General features: G+C 39.5%; 1 protein-coding gene across 2 annotated transcripts in view; it reads left to right on the top strand.

Moving 5' to 3' along the window:
• Window positions 1-3,640: 3,640 nt before the first annotated feature.
• The window catches only part of msrab (methionine sulfoxide reductase Ab), a gene marked incomplete at its 5' end in the record, with an annotated part of 80,255 nt that continues 64,615 nt past the window's right edge, over window positions 3,641-19,280 (top strand). Inside the window, 4 exons of one of the 2 annotated variants that reach the window (XM_079833786.1) lie at window positions 3,641-3,863; window positions 12,975-13,043; window positions 13,491-13,610; window positions 16,729-16,833. In XM_079833786.1, the coding sequence (XP_079689912.1) occupies window positions 3,641-3,863; window positions 12,975-13,043; window positions 13,491-13,610; window positions 16,729-16,833 (517 nt within the window). The remainder of the gene's footprint in view (window positions 3,864-12,974; window positions 13,044-13,490; window positions 13,611-16,728; window positions 16,834-19,280) is intronic. The other variant, XR_013817807.1, reaches the window with a different exon arrangement.

Genomic DNA, 19,280 nt, shown 5'->3' with positions numbered 1-19,280 from the left:
ATGTGAGGGGGAGGGAGGGAGGGAGGCCAGTGGCACGTGTCCAGATTAAACGTAATCCCAGCACAGGATGCCAAGCAAGGATTCAGGTGAGAGAGGAGCTCCAACGGGACAAGAGAGGGGTGGGAGGAGAGACAGGTGGCCAGGAAGACAAGAGTAGAGGAAGAGAGAGGGAGCTGCGTGCGTGGATTTTGCCCTACAATATAATAATGCCTACTAGAATTGTTATTACATGTGACTGAGAGAGTGTATATGTAATATGTATTTGCATTTTATGTCATTTTAAAGTGTGCAATATGGGAAAGAATGGGCATGAAAAAAAAACAAATGAATAAAAGATGGGATGAAAAACAGAACAATAAAAGAGGGGAAACAGAAGCTGCGTTCCGAAGGTCCCTAAGCAGTGTTCACTACTGAGCTGCGGACATCTATAGAACTTAATTTTATCAAGCACTTGATATATTTGTGTAAAGAAAATATTATAATATTAGCATTAATTATGATATAGTGGTGGCGGGGTCGGTAAGATTTTTTTATATTTTAAAGAAGTTTCTCATGCTCACATTTATTTGATCAAAAATACAGTAAAAACTAAAATGTCGTGATTTATTAATATACAATGTGAATTTTAATATATTAATATAAATGTAATTTATTCTTGTGATGTCAAAGCTGAATTTTCAGCATCATTACTCCAGTCTTCTGTGTCGCATCATCCTTCAGGAATCTTTCTAATATGATGATTTGTTGCTCAAGAAACATTTAATAATATTGTAACAGTTGAAATGGTTGTATTTTTGGTGGAAATAATATGATTGATATGTTCATGATTTTCTTCAATCTTTAATGTATCCTTGCTGAATAAAAGTATATTATACATTTAATATCATTATAGTGACACTCCAGACCCCTAAATTCAATGATGACCGTTGTAATATATACATTTAAATATAACAGTAAAATGAGGTAGTAATTTCATGTGTCTTTTAAACTGCTCTTGATTATGGCATTGTTACGTCGCATCTCATGCTCTTCATATCCATCTTTTATATCACGTCTATTTTAGCTAAACTTTGTGCAGAACTGAAGTAGTGCACAATGACTTAGGTAAGCTTCCCTGTCCACTTCAATTAGTGCACACTTGTTTCCAATGCCGTTCTGAATATTCGCACCATGCAAATTGAAATATCGCTTGACATGGCAGAAAACCCTCTTTCTACATGGGACACTTTTGAGCGATGCAAACGTATCCAGAGAGAGAAACAGAGAGAGGAAGAGATGCAGAGACTAACACATGTAGTCTGTGCATGCAGGATTATGGGGAAGCTGTAATCTGACCATCCCAAGTGGGGTAAGAGTGTCTTACTCAAGACTGCTCCGGGGTAAAAACAGCAAGGGTGGTGGGGGAGGGGAGGACGGTATCTGCTAACCAGTTAACGAGTTCACCAGCTAATCCTGAAGTGGGATTGGGTGGATGCGGCCCTGGATTGGACACAGTGGTTGCAGTGTGACCTTCACGGACACACTGATGACACATTTTGAGTGAGTGAGTGAGGGGGCAAAGAAAAAAAGGATTTTTTTTAGTGGTGACGCAGAAGCGTGATTTATTATTTTAATTAAGCATCTCACTCGAGTGAGACCAGCAAAGCCACAATTATGCTAAAACACCCAACAGTCGACTGCCTCTTTTCTTTTTCATGTTAATCGGAAATAGATGTGTGTGTATGCCGTGAGCAGTCAAAGCTTAACAACACTCTCAACTGTGGCGTAAATGCCTTCGTGAAACAAATCAATGTTTAAAACTAACCCATCAAACCTGCTGCCAAAAACACTATAGGCCAATCCTTTCAGAAAGGGCCTTAATTCATCTCTGATTAACTCATCCCGTGAATCCATTTATCACTTGCTCTCTCCTTTTCTCTCTTTGAATGTCTATTTCACCTTTTCTCTCCGTTTTCAACCTGTTATCTATCATAAACAAAATCCATATATTCAGCCCTCCTGCATCATCAGACCGCTTGGATCTGAACCTCCAGCTGGTACGAGAAGCATCTAAGCCAAGAGCATAAATGTTAACTAACAGTCGTTAATGGCCCTCTAACGGTAAGGAGAAGGCGAATAACTGCAAATCTACCCCCCTCACTCCTTTTGAGAGACCTCTTTTTTCTTTCTTTTTTTGCTCAATCCACGAGCCATCCACCCAACAGTTTTGTTGCCATTTACAGGAACACCAGTTCAGCATCCCACCACCCACTCAGAATTCACAGACCTCAGGATAAGAATCGCAAATAAATACCAAACCACAGAAAGAGATTTCTCAAAAAAATAAGGTTGTGAAGTTTATTACTATCTATCTGACAATATTTTGCACCAAAACTCGAAAAAAAAAACACATTTGTGGCATATATATTTGCTGAGAAAAGCCTAAACATTATATATATGCCTACATTACATAAGAAAAGAGAGCGGTAGACTTCATTGAATCTGTGTGGCTAATCTGATTGGAAGTTTTCAACATGCAGTGCAGGAATCGCCTTCATTTCATATCTTTCTAGGTATTTAACTACCAGTATCCGTTTCACGGCTTCCATGAACCAGTGGTTTCCTCCTCAGGTTTTATTTTAGCACTGCTGCTTTCGCCTGCCTGCATTGTGTAATTATATCTAATTTGCAAGGCGATTTCAAAGCCTCTCTTTCTAACCTTAACACCTCTACAGGTGACATCAAACCTACTATTTTGCTCCAATATAAGAGGCTGCAATTTTAAAAGCGAAAATAATAAGCAAAAATGCCCACTTTTTGTCTTTGATTCATCTCTCGTTTGAGCATATATGATGTAATGTTACTTCCAAAAACCTGAATAATTCCACATCTTTTACAAATGTTCCTAATGCAGTGTTTACACAATCCATGCATGTATCTATCCATCCATAGTTAAAGGTTGAAACGAGCATGTCGAGGAGTATCTGTAACTCAAACACAGAAAAGAAAGTAGTCCACACTCACACACAGCTACAGTTGAACTTATGGGATTGTGTGGATCACTGGTGGTCTATGTTTTAACCTTGTTTAATATATTAATACAGGGAATATATTTGGAGTGAAGGTTAAGCACAGCATCAGTACATACATACAGTGAATTTGAAGGTTGGACGACGAGCTAAATTGACAATTTCGTGTCGTACTGCTTTTTCACGGCACTATCTTGAATCAAACGAGGAATTCGATGTTTAAGGAAGGCAAACCATCCTTTTCTTTGACAGGGTTTAGATGCAGTGCCTTTATTTTGACACTTGTCGTTGAATAAAGCCGCCACTGCGATGGAAGGGAATAATGCAAGTATTTACATGCACAGAAATAGCAATAATCATGATGAATGGATTCCAGATGCTAATTTTAATGTATGCAGCCGCGCTCCTCTATGGCAGTACACAGATGCTCAGTTTTGCTATGCCGGCAGACGTAGTGACGGGGGTGCAGGAAGCTCATTTGCATGCCGAACTGCTTTCTTAATGTGGATATTTATTTTAATTCAATTTCTTACCCGCACATACCGCACGGGAGGCTTTTGTGGCAAAGTCACATTAACCTCTGGCTAGTTAATATTCATCTGGCGAAGTCCCCCATCACTTGATGAATATTCATGAGGTGGGCGAGGCTGTCCCCTCACTCCTCCTCCAGCTCCATGGCGCCCGAGCGGGCATGTTTATTTCTGCAAGCGGGAGCGCACGCGGCCATCATCATCCTCATCGTCCTGCAGCTCGATCTGCGCGTGACAGTCGCTCAGCTCAATATGGCATACAAGAGCGTTTTGCCCACCAAAGAGCGCTCGCTGAAGGGCAGGGAGGAGAAAATGGTCGTGGCAGGTAAATTCCGTCTCGTGAAATTCTGCTGCTACGCAGCGGGTCATGTGAAGGCGGGACACTGATGTAAAAGCAGGTGGATGTGACCATAGATGGATGTGACACTGGTGCGTTTCTCATAGAGTTTATTCTATGAGAAATAGAATAATGGTCCTCTGGTATATCACATCCGGGACATCAGGCCAGTTGTATACAACTTCCGCATTCAAACAAAAACCATAGTAACCGAAATGCCGAAAAATGCTTCTATTAATGTTATGTCACAGTCACAATAAAATATAAAATCTCCTTCATACAGTGTAACTTAGCTAAGAATGATAAAATGTTCGGTCATTTTCTGTAATATCTTTTTTTTCTTACAGTGTCTTTTGGGTTTTGAAACTTTAATCTTTTTTTATACTTCTTCTCATTACTTTCAATGTCTCCTTTGATACTACATTTTTTAAATATAACTGTTATTTAGTATAATATGTCAGTATATCTTTAAAAAGCCATACCATAAACCTGTAGACAAAACACCAAATTAACAGTAGGATAATATATGGTATTTAAAGGCATAGTTCACCCAAAAATAAAAATTCTGTCATCATTTACTCACCCTCAAGTTGTTCCAAACCTGTATGAATGTCGTTGTTCTGCTGAACAGATTTCGGCAGCCATTGATTACCATAGTACCAGCAGAGCACAGAAATGTATACAGCTTTGGAACAGCTTGAGCGTGACTAAATTATGACAGAATTTTCATTTTTGGGTGAACTATCCCTTTAAAGTTATTAGAGTAATATTTAAACAAATCTCACTTCGTTATACATGACTCTCATCACAATAATGCCATTTTCTTATAAGATATTGTTTGGAAGTTATCCAAGTAAATTCTAGTACCGAAATCTGTATTTATTTATTTATTTATTTGCTTGCATTTAGATTGACATAGAAAGATGGACAGTGACTCAAAACTACTTCACTATTAGTATTAATATTGCAAATAACAATTTTTTAAAAATATTTAAATGGATTAAAAAAAATTGTAACAATAGCCGACCTGTAGGTCCAAACTATGGTTACCATAGTAATGGTTTGTAAGGCAAAAAACAAATATGTTTTTTTTTGTTTGTTAGCAATAGCATAGTGACTAAAAACTGAATAATGAGAAAATTTATTTTTTGGGGGGATATGTGATGTCCACGTTTCTCTCATTAGGCTAGGATGCTCTGATGAGAAGCATCATTAAAACTTTTCAGAACTAAACATTTAGTGTGCTAGTAAAGCTCACATCCACTTCTTTTACATGTCTGATACTGTGCTGTGGTTAGATGAAAAGGGTCATAAAAAATGCATCAGTTCTTGGCTTACATGGCAGGTCTGAGTTCTTGTTATTTTAGAGTATAACTTGGCACAGTTGACTACTAGGCACTCTCTGCCCTTGTTGTGGGGTTCCCTACTATAAATCAATAAAGAAACTATGTAATCACCAACAAACAATAAATCGGGTGACTGTGCCTTCAGATATAACCATGAGAGTTTTGCTCGCCTGGTGCATCCTGGGAGTTCTGGTGCCCTAGCAGTGTCCAGGGGCCCATCTGTGCATTATGCGCATGAAAGCTCCGCCCCCGTCACGCGTTCCCGGCCCTTCTGTCGAAGCAGCTCGCTGTCACGGCATGGCGGAAGCTTCCGGGCCTCTGCATCCATGGGGGGTGGAACAGGGTTTTGGGGAGGATGATCAAACCTTACCTGCTGTTGCCATGCTGGCACAGTTTCGGCCCAGAACAGCCTGAGAAAATGTACTGATGTCATCGCCACAGTCACGCCTCTCTATTTACATGTCTTTATTAGCAGTGTATTTAAATGTGACGTCAAAATATGTATTTCATTTGATGTTATCATCAAATGAAATGGGGGGGGGGGATTATTTTACTTGTGATTCACATAGGTGGGATTCAAATATTCTTTTATTGTGTGTATATCCTCTGAAATAATGCATATTCTACATCAGTTCCATTAAAGAGCAATATCATGCGACCTTGGCGACGAAATTTCTGTAAAGAGTGTCTGGGTTACTGCTATTGGTTTTATGCCATGTTTATCCCCCCACACAGAAGTATTTAGCAGATGCTTTTTATCCAAAGCAACATAGAATACACAAATAGAAGGCTAAGTCTGCCGTTAACGGGCTGTAGTTAAGAGCTTTGCTCAAGGGCACAGTGGTGAAAGGAGTAAAACTGCAATCAAAGTAGCTCTCCAGATCCTGAGCTTCCCCTTCCTGGGATCGAGACCGTAACCTTTGTGTTAGTGGCCGAGATTCCAAACCCCTAGATTACAATATACTGGCTTTTCAATATAAATCATGAGCTTTTGTCATTTCTGTCACATCAATATTATTTGGGTCTTCATGCTGAGTAAAGCCATGTTCATCAGTGCATCTATGAACGGGCATTGTATAAAAACCCAATACTTTGATTTAGCATCATCGAGTCATCCAGAAAGTTGACATTTGTTTGTTTAGGTTCTGAAAATAAATTTTTCTACAACTGTATATATGTTAGCTTATGTTTTGTCTCGGGCATCAGAATGCTGGAGGTGTTCCACAGATTAAGTGCACTATCTTGCAAACTGTAGCTATGAGGGGGGCCATCCTTCACCATAGCAACCGGAAATGGTTGCTTGGATACAGGTTTGAATAGAAAGTATGGTATGAATGCATCAGCAGTCGCCTCCAGGGAACATACAGGCACTTGAACTTGTCGGTGACTCCAGTGTCTCAGCTGATTGAAGTTGACCCAGCATGTGGTGGTATTGCTGAGTTCCAACAGAAATGGTTAACAATATGCCATGTTTAACAAGAATGCGAAGGCCAGTTGGTTAAGACACTTTTAGACTTAGATTGTTTTGATTTTTCCTTCAAATTCAGAGTCATAAACTCAGAGTCATAAACTCAGAGTCAGCAGGTAGGCCTACACACAATTTAGACCTTTTCTCCACGGTAGATTTGTTTATATTGTCATACTTGAAGCAGGAGACATGTTTTACCATCAAGAAAATATGCTTCGACATGGAATCAGGCGAATCAATATTTCACCTTAACAGTTGCGCTTATAATAGGATTTCAGTGGGGTTTCCAACTGCATGAAAATCTTCTATTGATTCTTTTGTGACTTGGAGTTTTCTGAATTTTGCAAATAAAATCTGATAAAGTTTGCATCATGTCTTTTGAGCGAATGCAAAGACTAAGGTGCCACAAAGTAAACATGGAGTCCAACACCAGTGAAATGCATCCAACCAATCACAATTCATCCATATGCCGATGTTACAGAGGACAAGTATTCCTTTTAAAAGCGGCTGCACCGTTGACAACAGAAACGTCCTGTAATAGTCCAGATTGACATCAGGTCCTTGGGTCATGAGAAAGTTGTTGTGTTGAGGGGTTGTGAAGGGTCATTCCAATGCCATGATGATGGACGGGCAGACTTTGCAGGACAAATATGCAATACCCTGAGAAATATGGCTGTCATTCCACACGATGTCGGATATTTGAGAAGGCTATTGCTATTTCTTCTGTTTGCCGGAACACAATTCACCCCAAATTAGGTCCATTCTAGTAAAAGTTTCGGAGAAGAAAAGTCCTTTTTCCAATCTCGCCTCTCCAATAAAAAAGTCCTCTTCTGGTTCTTTTGTCAGGCTCACCCGCCTTCTTTTGCCTCACTTTCTTTTTTTCCCTTTTGTCTTCGCTGTCCTTTTTTCGGCGGAGCGGTTGGTAAGGTGTTGTGGTGTTGGCGAAGGCATTTTTTGGCACAGTCACAGGGCACTGTTATAGCAGGCAGACTGGCACCTCCTGGAGCCATGCCAGAGCTCCTCGGGAGAAATACCCACTGCTGTGGTTGGTGTGTGAGTGTGTGAAAGAGAGATAGATAGAACAGGAAGAGAGAGAGAAAGGCATTATGGGAAGGTGAAGGGAGGTGGTTGGAGAGTGGTAGAGAGAGAAAACACAAGGTTTGCGGTGCCAGAGCTTTTGTGGATGTTGGTTATGTTGGCGTGTTCTTGGCTTGGTTCACTGTATTCCAGTTTGTTTGTTATGGGGTTTTTTTCTACTCTTCACTGGATTTAGTGGCTGGGTGTTCATCTGCTGCCAAAAGGCACGAAGGAATGAAAGACAAAAAAAACGTGTAGCTCCATATTTCCGCTGCTCTAATCTGTTGCGCATCCCTCGCTTTTATTCCTCTGCCCATTCCTGTCTTCATCACTCACTCTGAAATTCATTTGTCCTCCAATTCTCACCTTCTTTATTTGGAAAATGTGTTTTTTTTCCCTTTTCTTTTCAGGTCCTCCCTCGCAGAAATTAGAAATGGCATAATTGTACACTTGGCTGGCAGGTCAGTGCCAGGTGGTTTGTTCGAACATAGTGAGATTTGGCAAATATGACTGCAGAGGTGTGTGATGCACAAGTCCTCACCTTGACAAGAAGAAAAGAAAGCTTTGCTTGTCAAGGTGACAAAACAAGCTGCTCTTTTTATCTTGATTTGGTAGCATGGCTATTGCATGGTTGTCTTTGTTTCTCAGTTGTTAGCTTGTCATCTCATCTCTTTGTGTGTCCTTTTAAACACCCATAACAACTTAGAGGTATGTAGTTGGACTATTAAACAACTTAAATAATATATAGATGTGCCGTAGGCCTATAAAGGAATTACTTTATATCCTAATTAAAGGATGTAAAAAAGAAATATAGGTAACACCTTAATTCTTGTTGCTACAAAATACAAAACAATATACATGCGTAAATACTAATACTTTTACTCCAAACAAGAGAAATTAAAAGGACATAATGAAATACACATAGGCAAGGCAAGTTGAAAACCTTATAAATTTGTTAAAACCCAAAACACACATAAACAAGTAGTCACACCAAAAATTAATCAGTCACCTTAAACGTTATACACTGCAACCAGCACACTACTGTGAGGCTTTATGGAAATTATTGCATTAGTGCCCAATGTTATTATACTAAAAAAACTGTTACAGTAAACAAACAAACAAAAAGTACAATTGAAAACTACTCAAAAGAAAAAAATACAATAGAAGACAAAAATAAAATACGAAACACAAACTATCTTCCCCCGCGTCTCACAATGTTCCCGCTGGGCACTTAGTCTAAATGTCTCTGGCATGATGACTCAGATCTTCAATCAGATGGAACTGGACAAATATTCAGAATATTCAGATTTGATATGACTTCTGACTTGTAATGTTGCCTGAATCATAATCATACACTGTTTGTTCGTTGGCCAGAGAAGAACTGGCCCCCCGACTGAGCCTGGTTTCTCCCAAGGTTTTTTTCTCCATTCTGTCACCTGATGGAGTTTTGGTTCCTTGCCACCGTTGCCTCAGACGCCTTTGGCTTTTGGCTTGCTTAGTTGGGGACACTAAATCTTAAACTATATTACTGATCTGCCCGCATTGACACTTTATGATAATTGAACTGAGCTGTATGACATCACTGTTTTCTCCAAAGTGGCTGTACAGCTGAATCAAATTCTGTTGCATTATCTTCTTATTATCTCTGTAAAGCTGCTTTGAAACAATCTGTATTGTAAAAAGCGTTAAATAAATAAAGGTGACTTGACTTGACTTTTACCAAATTTACTTTTTCCAAATGAACCAAACATAAACACTGGATCATTGAATTAATAGGAAGGCAAAAGAAAACAGTGGCTGACTACTTCTCCTGAACCATGGCAAAATTGTTGGCAAAATTGTGTCCTCACGCCACTTTACTGCATTGGGTTGTAGACGAGACCAGCTCATTCACAGTCGAGTCGAGACCAAGTTCAGAGAGGGTTGAGTCCGAGTCGAGACCGAGTTCAGAGAGGGTTGAGTCCGAGTCGAGACCGAGACCAGAAAAAATCCACAAACAACATTAGAACTCAATTTAATTAACTTTTTAGTTACGTAGGGCATGCACAAGAGTGACTGCAGAAAAATGGCTGTCTTTTTAATGCAAAAGTGTGAATGTGCTGGAGGGAGAGAGGGCAGGCGGCCTTTTGTTAGACATTTTTGGGGGAAGATGTTCAGTGTTGAGACTGTCAGCAGTCATCGTATCTGTATTCATTTTATTATTTAATTAAACAAGATTTGGTTTTCTCTGTGACACTTTTGTCCAACTTACAAAATATATTAAAATAACACAGTTGAGAAATAATGTAGCGTACGACCATGCTTTTGACCATAGTTGGAACTGTCATCCTCTCTATGCCCCCCCCCCCCCCAATTCTACAGTTATTATTTATTTACATATCTTTATTATTGTGACTTCAATTATTCTATCATCTGCTACTAATTGTATCTAATGTAGTTGTTGTTTTATGTTTTATTTATTTATTTTATTTTATTTTCATATTATGTTAAATACCAAAACCAATAAAAAGACAATAGAAGAGAAATAATGTAGCAATGTGACTTTCTCACTACAGGTTGATGGCAAGTGGACACAGTGTAAAATAGAATCGAGAGCGGCCGGGTCACGGGTGTGGGAGAGAACCTGGCAGGAGTCTTTGCACTAACGTTTCAAGCCATGCACAGTTGCGCACAAGAAAATCACCAATCATTGGACGTGTCAATCAAAAGTCAATTTAAAGAAATATTAACGTACAGTAATAATCATGATATATTTTGACGAGTCAATACAGAGTCCAAATGCACACGAGTCCATGACAAGACCAAGGCTATTAAAATATGGTCTCGATACCGAGTTCAAGACAGAGACCGAGTCCGAGTACTACAACACTGATCGATTCATTTAGAATCAAGTAGCCTATCCCAGAAAACATGTCTCAAGTACCGATGGCTTCAAACAATAGTGCTTTGCATTTTCATTCCCGTTCGCTGTTGAAACGCAGTGCTAACTTGCTCAATTGGCTAGTCGCCTTCTAAATTACGTCACAATATATAGACGGCTGAATATAGATAGCTGAATTCCTTTTCCATTTACCACACTTGTATGTTAAACAGTGTTCTTTCTTGTCAAATATGCTCAGTGTGCAAAACAGGTTAAAGATCCTCAAAAGAAACCAAACTCACTTTGTGCTTTAATTCTGGCCTGCATGTTCTTCACAGTGCCTGTGGACAATAGAGTTCAGTGTGTCAACTTGTCATCTAGCATATTTTCCCCCCTAAAACCAGTTTCCTGCCCTGCCTGCATCCAATTGTATTGGTTAAAGGGATAGTTCACCCAAAATCTAAAATTCTGTCATAATTTACTCACTCAAGTTGTTTCAAATCTGTATGAATTTCTTTCTTCTGTTGAACACAAAAGAAGATATTCTAAAGAATGTTGGTAACCATTGACTGCCACAGTATTTTTTTTGGGAGTTATATGGATGGAAGTCAATGGCTACCTTCAACCGTTTGGTTACCAACATCCTTCAAAATATCATCTTTTGTGTTCAGCAGAAGAAATTTGTTTCAGGTGGTTTGGAACAACATGAAGGTGAGTAAATGATGAGAATTTTCCTTTATGAGTGAACTTTGCATTTAAGGTTAGGGGTTAGTATGTGCTAGCATTGTGTCAGCACTGTGATTGACATGACCAATTCAATTTTTAGAATCAGCTGCAGAGTTTGGGAACTAGTTTGGGGAAAAAATCACACGGTTTAATTAGCATGCTGTGCTTAAGCTGGTAGGCTGTTAAGCTGTTAGCTCAGGGAGTGTTTTGCTACTTTAAAGTCCCATTAAAGCACTGGCGTAACAAACAGCAATATGTCGTTGGCCATTGCGTCACATCTTACAACTTCTTCTTTCTTTTTTTTTTACTTGAGCATCTTGTCAAAAGTGCTTTTAAGACACTGTGGCCCTGTTCCCACCTGGTATTAAGATGTGTTTACAGTGATCCACTTTCGTGGGGCTACTATAGACGGAATAGTAGTCCCTCGTTACTTGGATTACATATTACATATAGTAGTCCAATGTTACGTGGATTACGTGACATCAGGAAAGGAAGCAAATAAAAATGAAAAGGAAGCTGCGATTTTAACTGTGTTTTAGTACAAAACAGTGAAGTTTGAATGGAAATGCATAATACCAGTCATAAACAGGGCCTGTGTTAAAATGAAAAACGTTGCTAGCTGGTTGCTTACTGCCCTAAATCAAAGGTTCCCATCCCTAAGTCTCTTATTATGTTCTGGTTTATGGCCTTCTTGAATGCAAGTCTATAAGGGTTTGTTTCACACGTTTATGTCTGTCAGGAAAAAAAGCTGAAGTCTTAGAAAAGTAATAGCACAACTCTCCTTACCAAGCCACAAAATTTGAGGGATCATTCATGTCCGGCAGCCAAAGTTTAATACTTAGAGTTAGGACTTTAGAGCAACGCTACGCTAAGCTAACTTTCATACTGAGCTTTTGCTATCAGTAATGGACAGATTTGAAGTATCCAGGTCATTATCATATATAGTCTAAACTTAAGGAAGATTGAAGGGGGAATGGGGTGCATGTTGCCCTAAATGCACTATTGTGTGTGTTTGTTTGTGGGGCCATGACACATTTCTTCATCCATATGCTAATATTAGTGTGCTGTGTGTAAACCACTATCCTTCGCTGCCTGGAGATTTAGGTGGTAAATCACTTCAGTCTTCTTAGCTCTAATCCTCCCCACATCTGTGCCCCTTTTCTCTTCCTCTTTACTGCTCTAATTCCAGCAGGGCACAGTTGGCCTCATCCACCCAACTCAGGAAACATTTTTGTTTGTCCACCCTCTTTTTTTTCTCCCTGTGGCCTAATCAACAGCAGGTTGTTCTGTAGGGCTTTCAGAGAGCTGATGTTGTCCCCTTCCGATGCGTTCGCGTCACTCATGGTTTGTGACCTTCTCTGGATGGTTTAGAGGTGTGTGTTGTGTGTGTGTGTGTTGGGTGGGGGAGGTTCAGCAGTGTAATCTGCTAAGTGTCTCCCACTGCAGAAACAGTAGCACTGATTCAGCTTAGCCTGAGCAGACCAGGCAAATCTGCAGTAATCCTCGCCACAGAACCCAGTCTGACAGTCCCACCATCTGGAACAGCGCCACCTCGTGCACCCGTACACCCCATTGATAACAGAACATTTATATTTCTGTTTCTCTCGCCTATGTTTCTGCAGTAAAGCACACCGCCAATGGGAACCCCACAGTGGAGCCATTTCCTGACGGCATGGAGATGATCATGTTTGGTGAGTTTAGAGAAGATGATATTCCAGACATCCTTGGGTGCAATTAATACATTGCTTCTTAAAGTACCACTTGTGTCAAGAGTGGTTTCTCATGGGAGACCTGGGTTTAAGTCCAGGCTGGGTCATGTTCCCATCTAATTTCTCCCCCTCTCTCCTCTTGATTTCCTGTTTTCCTGTGCCAATAAATATGTGATGTGGCTAAGAGTCTTAATTAACAGAATCAGTTGATACAGAACAGTACTTCTTCCAAGAGAAAGCTGCCTATATAGACAGCATCCTAAACCTATACACTACAATTTAAAAGGGGATTCCTAAGTTATTACAATTTAAAATACAGTGTCTTACGTCAAACAGCTGTAGCTAGGAAGGGCTTCGTAGTGAAACCAAAAAGACAATTTTGTCTCTATTGAAGTCATTCCTATAATTATTACTGTTTAATGTATGTAGGTATGGGCTGTTTTTGGGGAGCAGAGAGGCGCTTCTGGAGGATTTCTGGTGTGTTCTCTACACAAGTGGGCTATGCTGGGGGCTTCACACCTAACCCCAACTACCATGAGGTGTGTTCAGGTGAGTCTAACCTAGTGGTGTGCCGGTTTCAGAATTGGTGATGACGGTTATGATGTGAGTCAAATGTGACGGTTCGTAACATAACCGTCGTCGGGGGGGGGGGTGATGATGATGTTCGTCTGTTATAGGACAACTTACTTTGAATAAACGAGCAGACACTGATTAGCTACTTGCTATAAGTTTATTTATATCCACACAGTAAACAAATCCTTAACAAATAAAAAAAACCTTTGCAATGAACATGCTTTGTTTTAAATAAATCACACACAGTAAACTAATCATTTAAAACAAGTAGGCTCCTTAAATTCTATAAGAGCTGCATAAAAATGAATGAGTAGCCTAGGCCTAAATTACAAATGATAAAATCTACATACCTTTATCAAAGAAAAAAGTCGAACAACAACTGTTGTGATAATACCTTAATTAAACTAACTAAATACAGGAAACAAAAAATGTGCAATGACATTTTAAATTCCTAATCTTTTTCGACTTCAAAGTCCCGTGACAGGAACACCAACATGTTCACTTTACTCGGTTTTAGTGACGATCTGACAGGGGTAGCTATGTTACCCGCAGTGCTAAAAACTCACTCTGATGCTGTGCTTGTAGCACAAATACACATGTATTTACGTGCCAATTTTGCTAAGAGCGGATAGCGTGTTTCATTATCTCTCCACCATGCTAGTGGATAAGCGGTTGTTCTTGGAGATAGCGGGTTAACTCCGTGTCAGCGCGCGCTCTGATCGGTAAAGGAGCAGAGATTTCAGACCTCCGTTTATTAAGGAGATCTCCAAGATTTCTCTTCTTGGTAGGGGGTGGTGCACAGACCTCTCCCGAATCATCTCCAGCAGTAGCAGCCTCCGAAGCACCCCTAACTCCGCCTCCGTTTCCCTCGTCAGCTGAGGGAACCTATCTAAAAAATTAGAAAAAAAAAAAAAAATTATGTTTGTAAAAAATATTACGGTTTTGGCGGTTATAGAGTTCTAATGACGGTGTTTAACTATAACCGTCGGTGTCACGGTTATATACTAACCGTCACACCCCTAGTCTAACCCTTTGTTTGCCTCCCATATCAACAAAGTCTCTGATGACACTTTTCCCAACCGTAAGCCACAAGCACTAGGCCAGCAGCAGCTTTACTAGCCGCGTTTCCACTGTCACTTCCCAAGGCCTCCTAAGGGCCAACGGCCAGGGTTTTTTGGCCCGCTAAATACCATGGTTCTAAGCGGGCCAGCTTTGGCTTGAAGAGTGGTTACGAACCGAGGCAGAGTTTATCCGAGTCTGGTCTGATTTCATATACCAGCTAACATTAGCATTAAAGACTTTTAAAATAATTTAGACTTAAATAAGACTGTAAGAATGTTCAATGTTCAATTTATTTATAAAGCACATACTAATACAACAGAAGTTGACCACAGTGCTGTACAAGGGCCAAATACTACATAATTATACAATCACATTCAAATTCAATTTCATTACACCACCATTAAAATATTAAAAAAAAAAAAAATTATTTTTGCGCGCTAACATTACTAAACTTTTTTGGTAGCTTCCTCTGTTTCTTAAAGCTCCTCAGGTCGTATTTTTGGTGGAAAATGTGTTGAAATGATAATTCTTTCTAAATGTGATGTAAACATACTGTCCTGTGACTACAAATAAACAGAAACCGACCTGACTGAATAAGTACATCTGTCCTTTCTTTTGTGAAATAATGGTAAATACCATTTTATTTCTGTTGTTCCAGAGAGGCGTGTTACAGGCGGGTTTTAGTGAAGCAGAGCTTCTAGCTCAACGGTGGAAACGCAGCGTGGTTTTGGGCTCGGTACGAGGCTATCGGCCCAGCCCGGCCCATTGAAAGCCCTGGCTCGCACTGGCCCGACAGTGGAAAAGCGGCTACTGTACCCAAATGAATGCTTTGCTGCAGCCTTCACCAAAACATTCCCTTCATCTGCAGTGAACTACCCAGAGTGCACTGCTCTCAGATCCGCAGCCCTTCCCCCTTCCTCTGTATGACCTACTTGTAGCCAGACAGTTCAGAAGAGATGAAATGGAGGGAGGGATGCAGCTGTGATGTTGCAGTTTCTGAACTGGTCCCAGTGAGAAGGATCTGACTGCAGGGTTGGCTTCACACACACATTCTCTTTTAAGTGTGTAGTTTGGAGAAAACCTGCTGCTGTCAGAACTGTGTTGGGTGTTAATATGTAGACAGGCTTTGATATTTGTAAGAGTAGCAAACGCATATGCAGATGCAGTTTTGCACAGTACATGGTCTTTGAGTACCAGTCAAAAGTTTGGACACATTTGACAAAATGGTTCTCATGATCCACTTATGATGATAAATTACATTTTAAAGGTTAATGTCTGAATGCTTGAAAGTATTATTTTGTATTTTTTTATGAAATTTTGAAATGATCATTGTAGATGTTTTGTGTGCTGAAAATTGTTCTTGAATTTGATTTACAAAACCATTTTAAATGATTAAGCCTTTGTGAGATGCTGCTTCAGTACAGTTTAACTGCATCCCAGGATGCACCTCATGAAGTTGGATGAAAGAAGTTCATCATTATCATAACCACAAGAAATACTATAAACTACACTTACACTACAATACCAAGTCAGTTAATTTTTTTAAAGAAGTCTCTTATGTTCACCAAAAATACAGTAAAAATGGTAGTATTCAAATCTGGATTCTATGATGAAGTTAAAAAAAAAACTTTTTTTAATAGAAATCTTTTTAGAAATGACTGTCACTTTTGCTCAGTTTAATGCATCACTGCTGTTTAACATGTCTTTGTGAGATGACTGGTATTGTTTTTGTGTATATTTGTTCATGGGGTGTGTAATTTAGCTAAATATATTTTTCAATGTTTTTTAGTCTTTTAATGATATTTGATATGTCATTATTTATATACTTTTTTTTAATCTGGTGAACTAAATGAACACAAGGAAGAATGATATTTAATCATTTCATTTAACAAAGTTAATGGACATTAAAATATTAATTAAAATCCTTAACGTCCTTTTCTATAGCCTTGATTTAATACACTGCAAAATCACTCAACATTTGCGCAGCTCTATTTGTGTGTTATCTTATTTGTTTTTTCTGCCATTTCTCCAGGTTTAACAGGGCACACTGAAGTAGTGCGAGTGGTCTTCTCTCCTAAAGCTGTCAGCTCAGAGAAACTTCTCAAAGTCTTCTGGGAGAGCCATGACCCCACTCAAGGTAAACAAACACACCTATTCCCTCACATCTACAAGCATTCACTCGCACAGATGTCCATAGAAAGACCCCTGGGTGCGAGATGCAGTGGTCCAAAAGCAAACGGCCTCATGAGGTTAAAACATGGCTGCATCTGTCTGTTCACACTGCCCTGTGCATGTCTGTGTGCTGGATGGTCAGGATGATCTTGCGGGAATTGGAACAGCCTCAGACTGGCTATGTTAATGTGTCTGAGACCAATTCAGCCATGAGAGGAAAAGAGACATCGTGCATGTGTGCATTAGTGCAAGCGTCACCTATTCCTCCAATCCACTGGAAACAGACCCACACAGCTGATATTTGCCGTCTGTGTTGTCCTTCAGGTCCTCGTTTGAGAATAAATCAGCCTTGCTGTCAGCCTGCAATCCAGCGCTAAAGATGCGACCCCAAAACCCCTCGAATTACATAAAAATGAATTCACTTCATTCAGTTGATTGGCTGAGCAGAGAGACTTGGCCTATCTATCTATCTATCTATCTATCTATCTATCTATCTATCTATCTATCTATCTATCTATCTATCTATCTCCGTCCGTCCATCCGTCCGATGTAACAGTGTGGCTGCAGCATGAAGCTGTTGTTTGGCTCTGTGTTCAGTCACCCTGAAACAGAGAGGAAGAGACACTCCTCTGAAACATTCATAAAGCCTGACCCTGAGGACCTGCAGCGCACACACACAACTCTTCGGCTCCCCTTCCTCGCTGGACTGTGGGACTACAGTCTCTGCTTGAATAGTTTATATGACGTCTGTGGTTCTTCAGTCAGACCCTGTAATAACTTTCTTGTTTGTATATTTTCTTCCTGGAAGGTGCAAATTCCATTTGGAGATCAGTAATGCATGTCTTTATATCTGCCAGTTGAAGACTGAGGACCATAGAGTGGTTTTCTACTTTCATGTCAAATCTTCAGGTTGAGCTGACATGATTACCCTGTGCCCGGTTCTGTGCCAGCTCTCTAATTCACATGTTCTTAAGGTGTATGATCTTTAAAAAGTCACCCAGAACACGTCACCCTGTCAGCCAGAACGCCCCAGAAAGAAGAGCGTAGAAAATGACTCATAGATGCCAGGGTTAGTTGTAAGAAATTGCCTTGAAATGTGATTAAACATCTACCTTGTTCTGTTTTCAAAATCGACTAGTCTGTGGGTTGTCCGAACAACTAAATGACTAGCTGGTCCACCAAAAATTGTAATCTTTCATCTTCCAAACCTGTATGACTTACGTATACAGAACACAAAATCATATATTTATAAGAACCCCAAACGACATTGAATTCCATTGACTTTCATTATGTGGGGTGGGCAAAAAAAAAAAAATCTTCTGAGTTTCACAGAATAAAGAACATCATACAGTCATACATCATGGGAGTGACTAGATGATGACACACTTTTCATTTTTGGATGAACTATCCCTATAAGGATGTCTTTCATAATTAGACGGGCTTAGGAAGATGTCTACCCAACCCAATCTGATGTGTTTCTTTGGGGGTGTTTGCATAAGATCCATTCTTGCATTAGAAAACAGGTAGACTGTGCAAGAGGATACAACACAGAGAAGCGGTTTGTTTCTTTTTTTTTTTTTTTTTTTTTTTTACTTGACACTTCGTCTTAAAAAGGTGGTGTATACATAGACCAGCATTTAAAAAATAGTGTAGACCGAAAACAAGAACTTGCAGCCTTTTATTGTGATAAATTACAGATGCTCAAACAGTATAGAGTATAAATAACTGTAACCTTTTATTGCACAAAACTATCATAGTCCTCCCAAAAAGCCAATGAAATGTTGTATATTATTAAGTGAAACATTGCACAAAACTGACCATTTGAAGTATGACTAATTGTGTTGTTGCTTCAGTGGGTGAAACGGTGGATCAGTTTAGAGATGCACCTTCGCTGAGAGGGTTTTAGCATGCTAACGCATACAGCTTGTCATGCTAAAACCCTCTCGAGAAGTGGAGTCTCTAAATGTATCACTTTTAAGGCACTGCTGCTAAAAAAATATTACAACTAAAAATATAAGCAGAACATGTAGATCAGTGGTTCTCAACCCTCAGCCCCACAAGATATTTCTGGTACTTGTGCTGTAATGACAAAGCTATTCATTTTCCAACTTTATTTACAGACGCTAGGAGTGGCAACAATTAAAACAATTAAAAAAATATTCTAATTCCATCTTTACTGGTGTACCAATTAATATACATGACTTTTATAGTCATTTGTGATTTCTTTTGTGAATTTTTTTCTTCTTCTCTTGAATAGCAATTTCTACCCAATATAAACTTTAGAGCTTTACATACAGTCCAACCAAAATTGATTCAGACACCAGATATGATTTTTACTTGTGGGTGCCGGACACTATAGTTTATACCGAAAAACTTCATACTACCAGTAAAATTAATCAGACACTTTGACCT

This window comes from Gobio gobio (genome assembly GCF_949357685.1).
Source record: "Gobio gobio genome assembly, chromosome: 13".
Taxonomy (NCBI): domain Eukaryota; kingdom Metazoa; phylum Chordata; class Actinopteri; order Cypriniformes; family Gobionidae; genus Gobio; species Gobio gobio.
The sequence above is the reverse complement of the archived record's forward strand: the minus strand, read 5'-3'. Positions and strand labels throughout refer to the sequence as shown.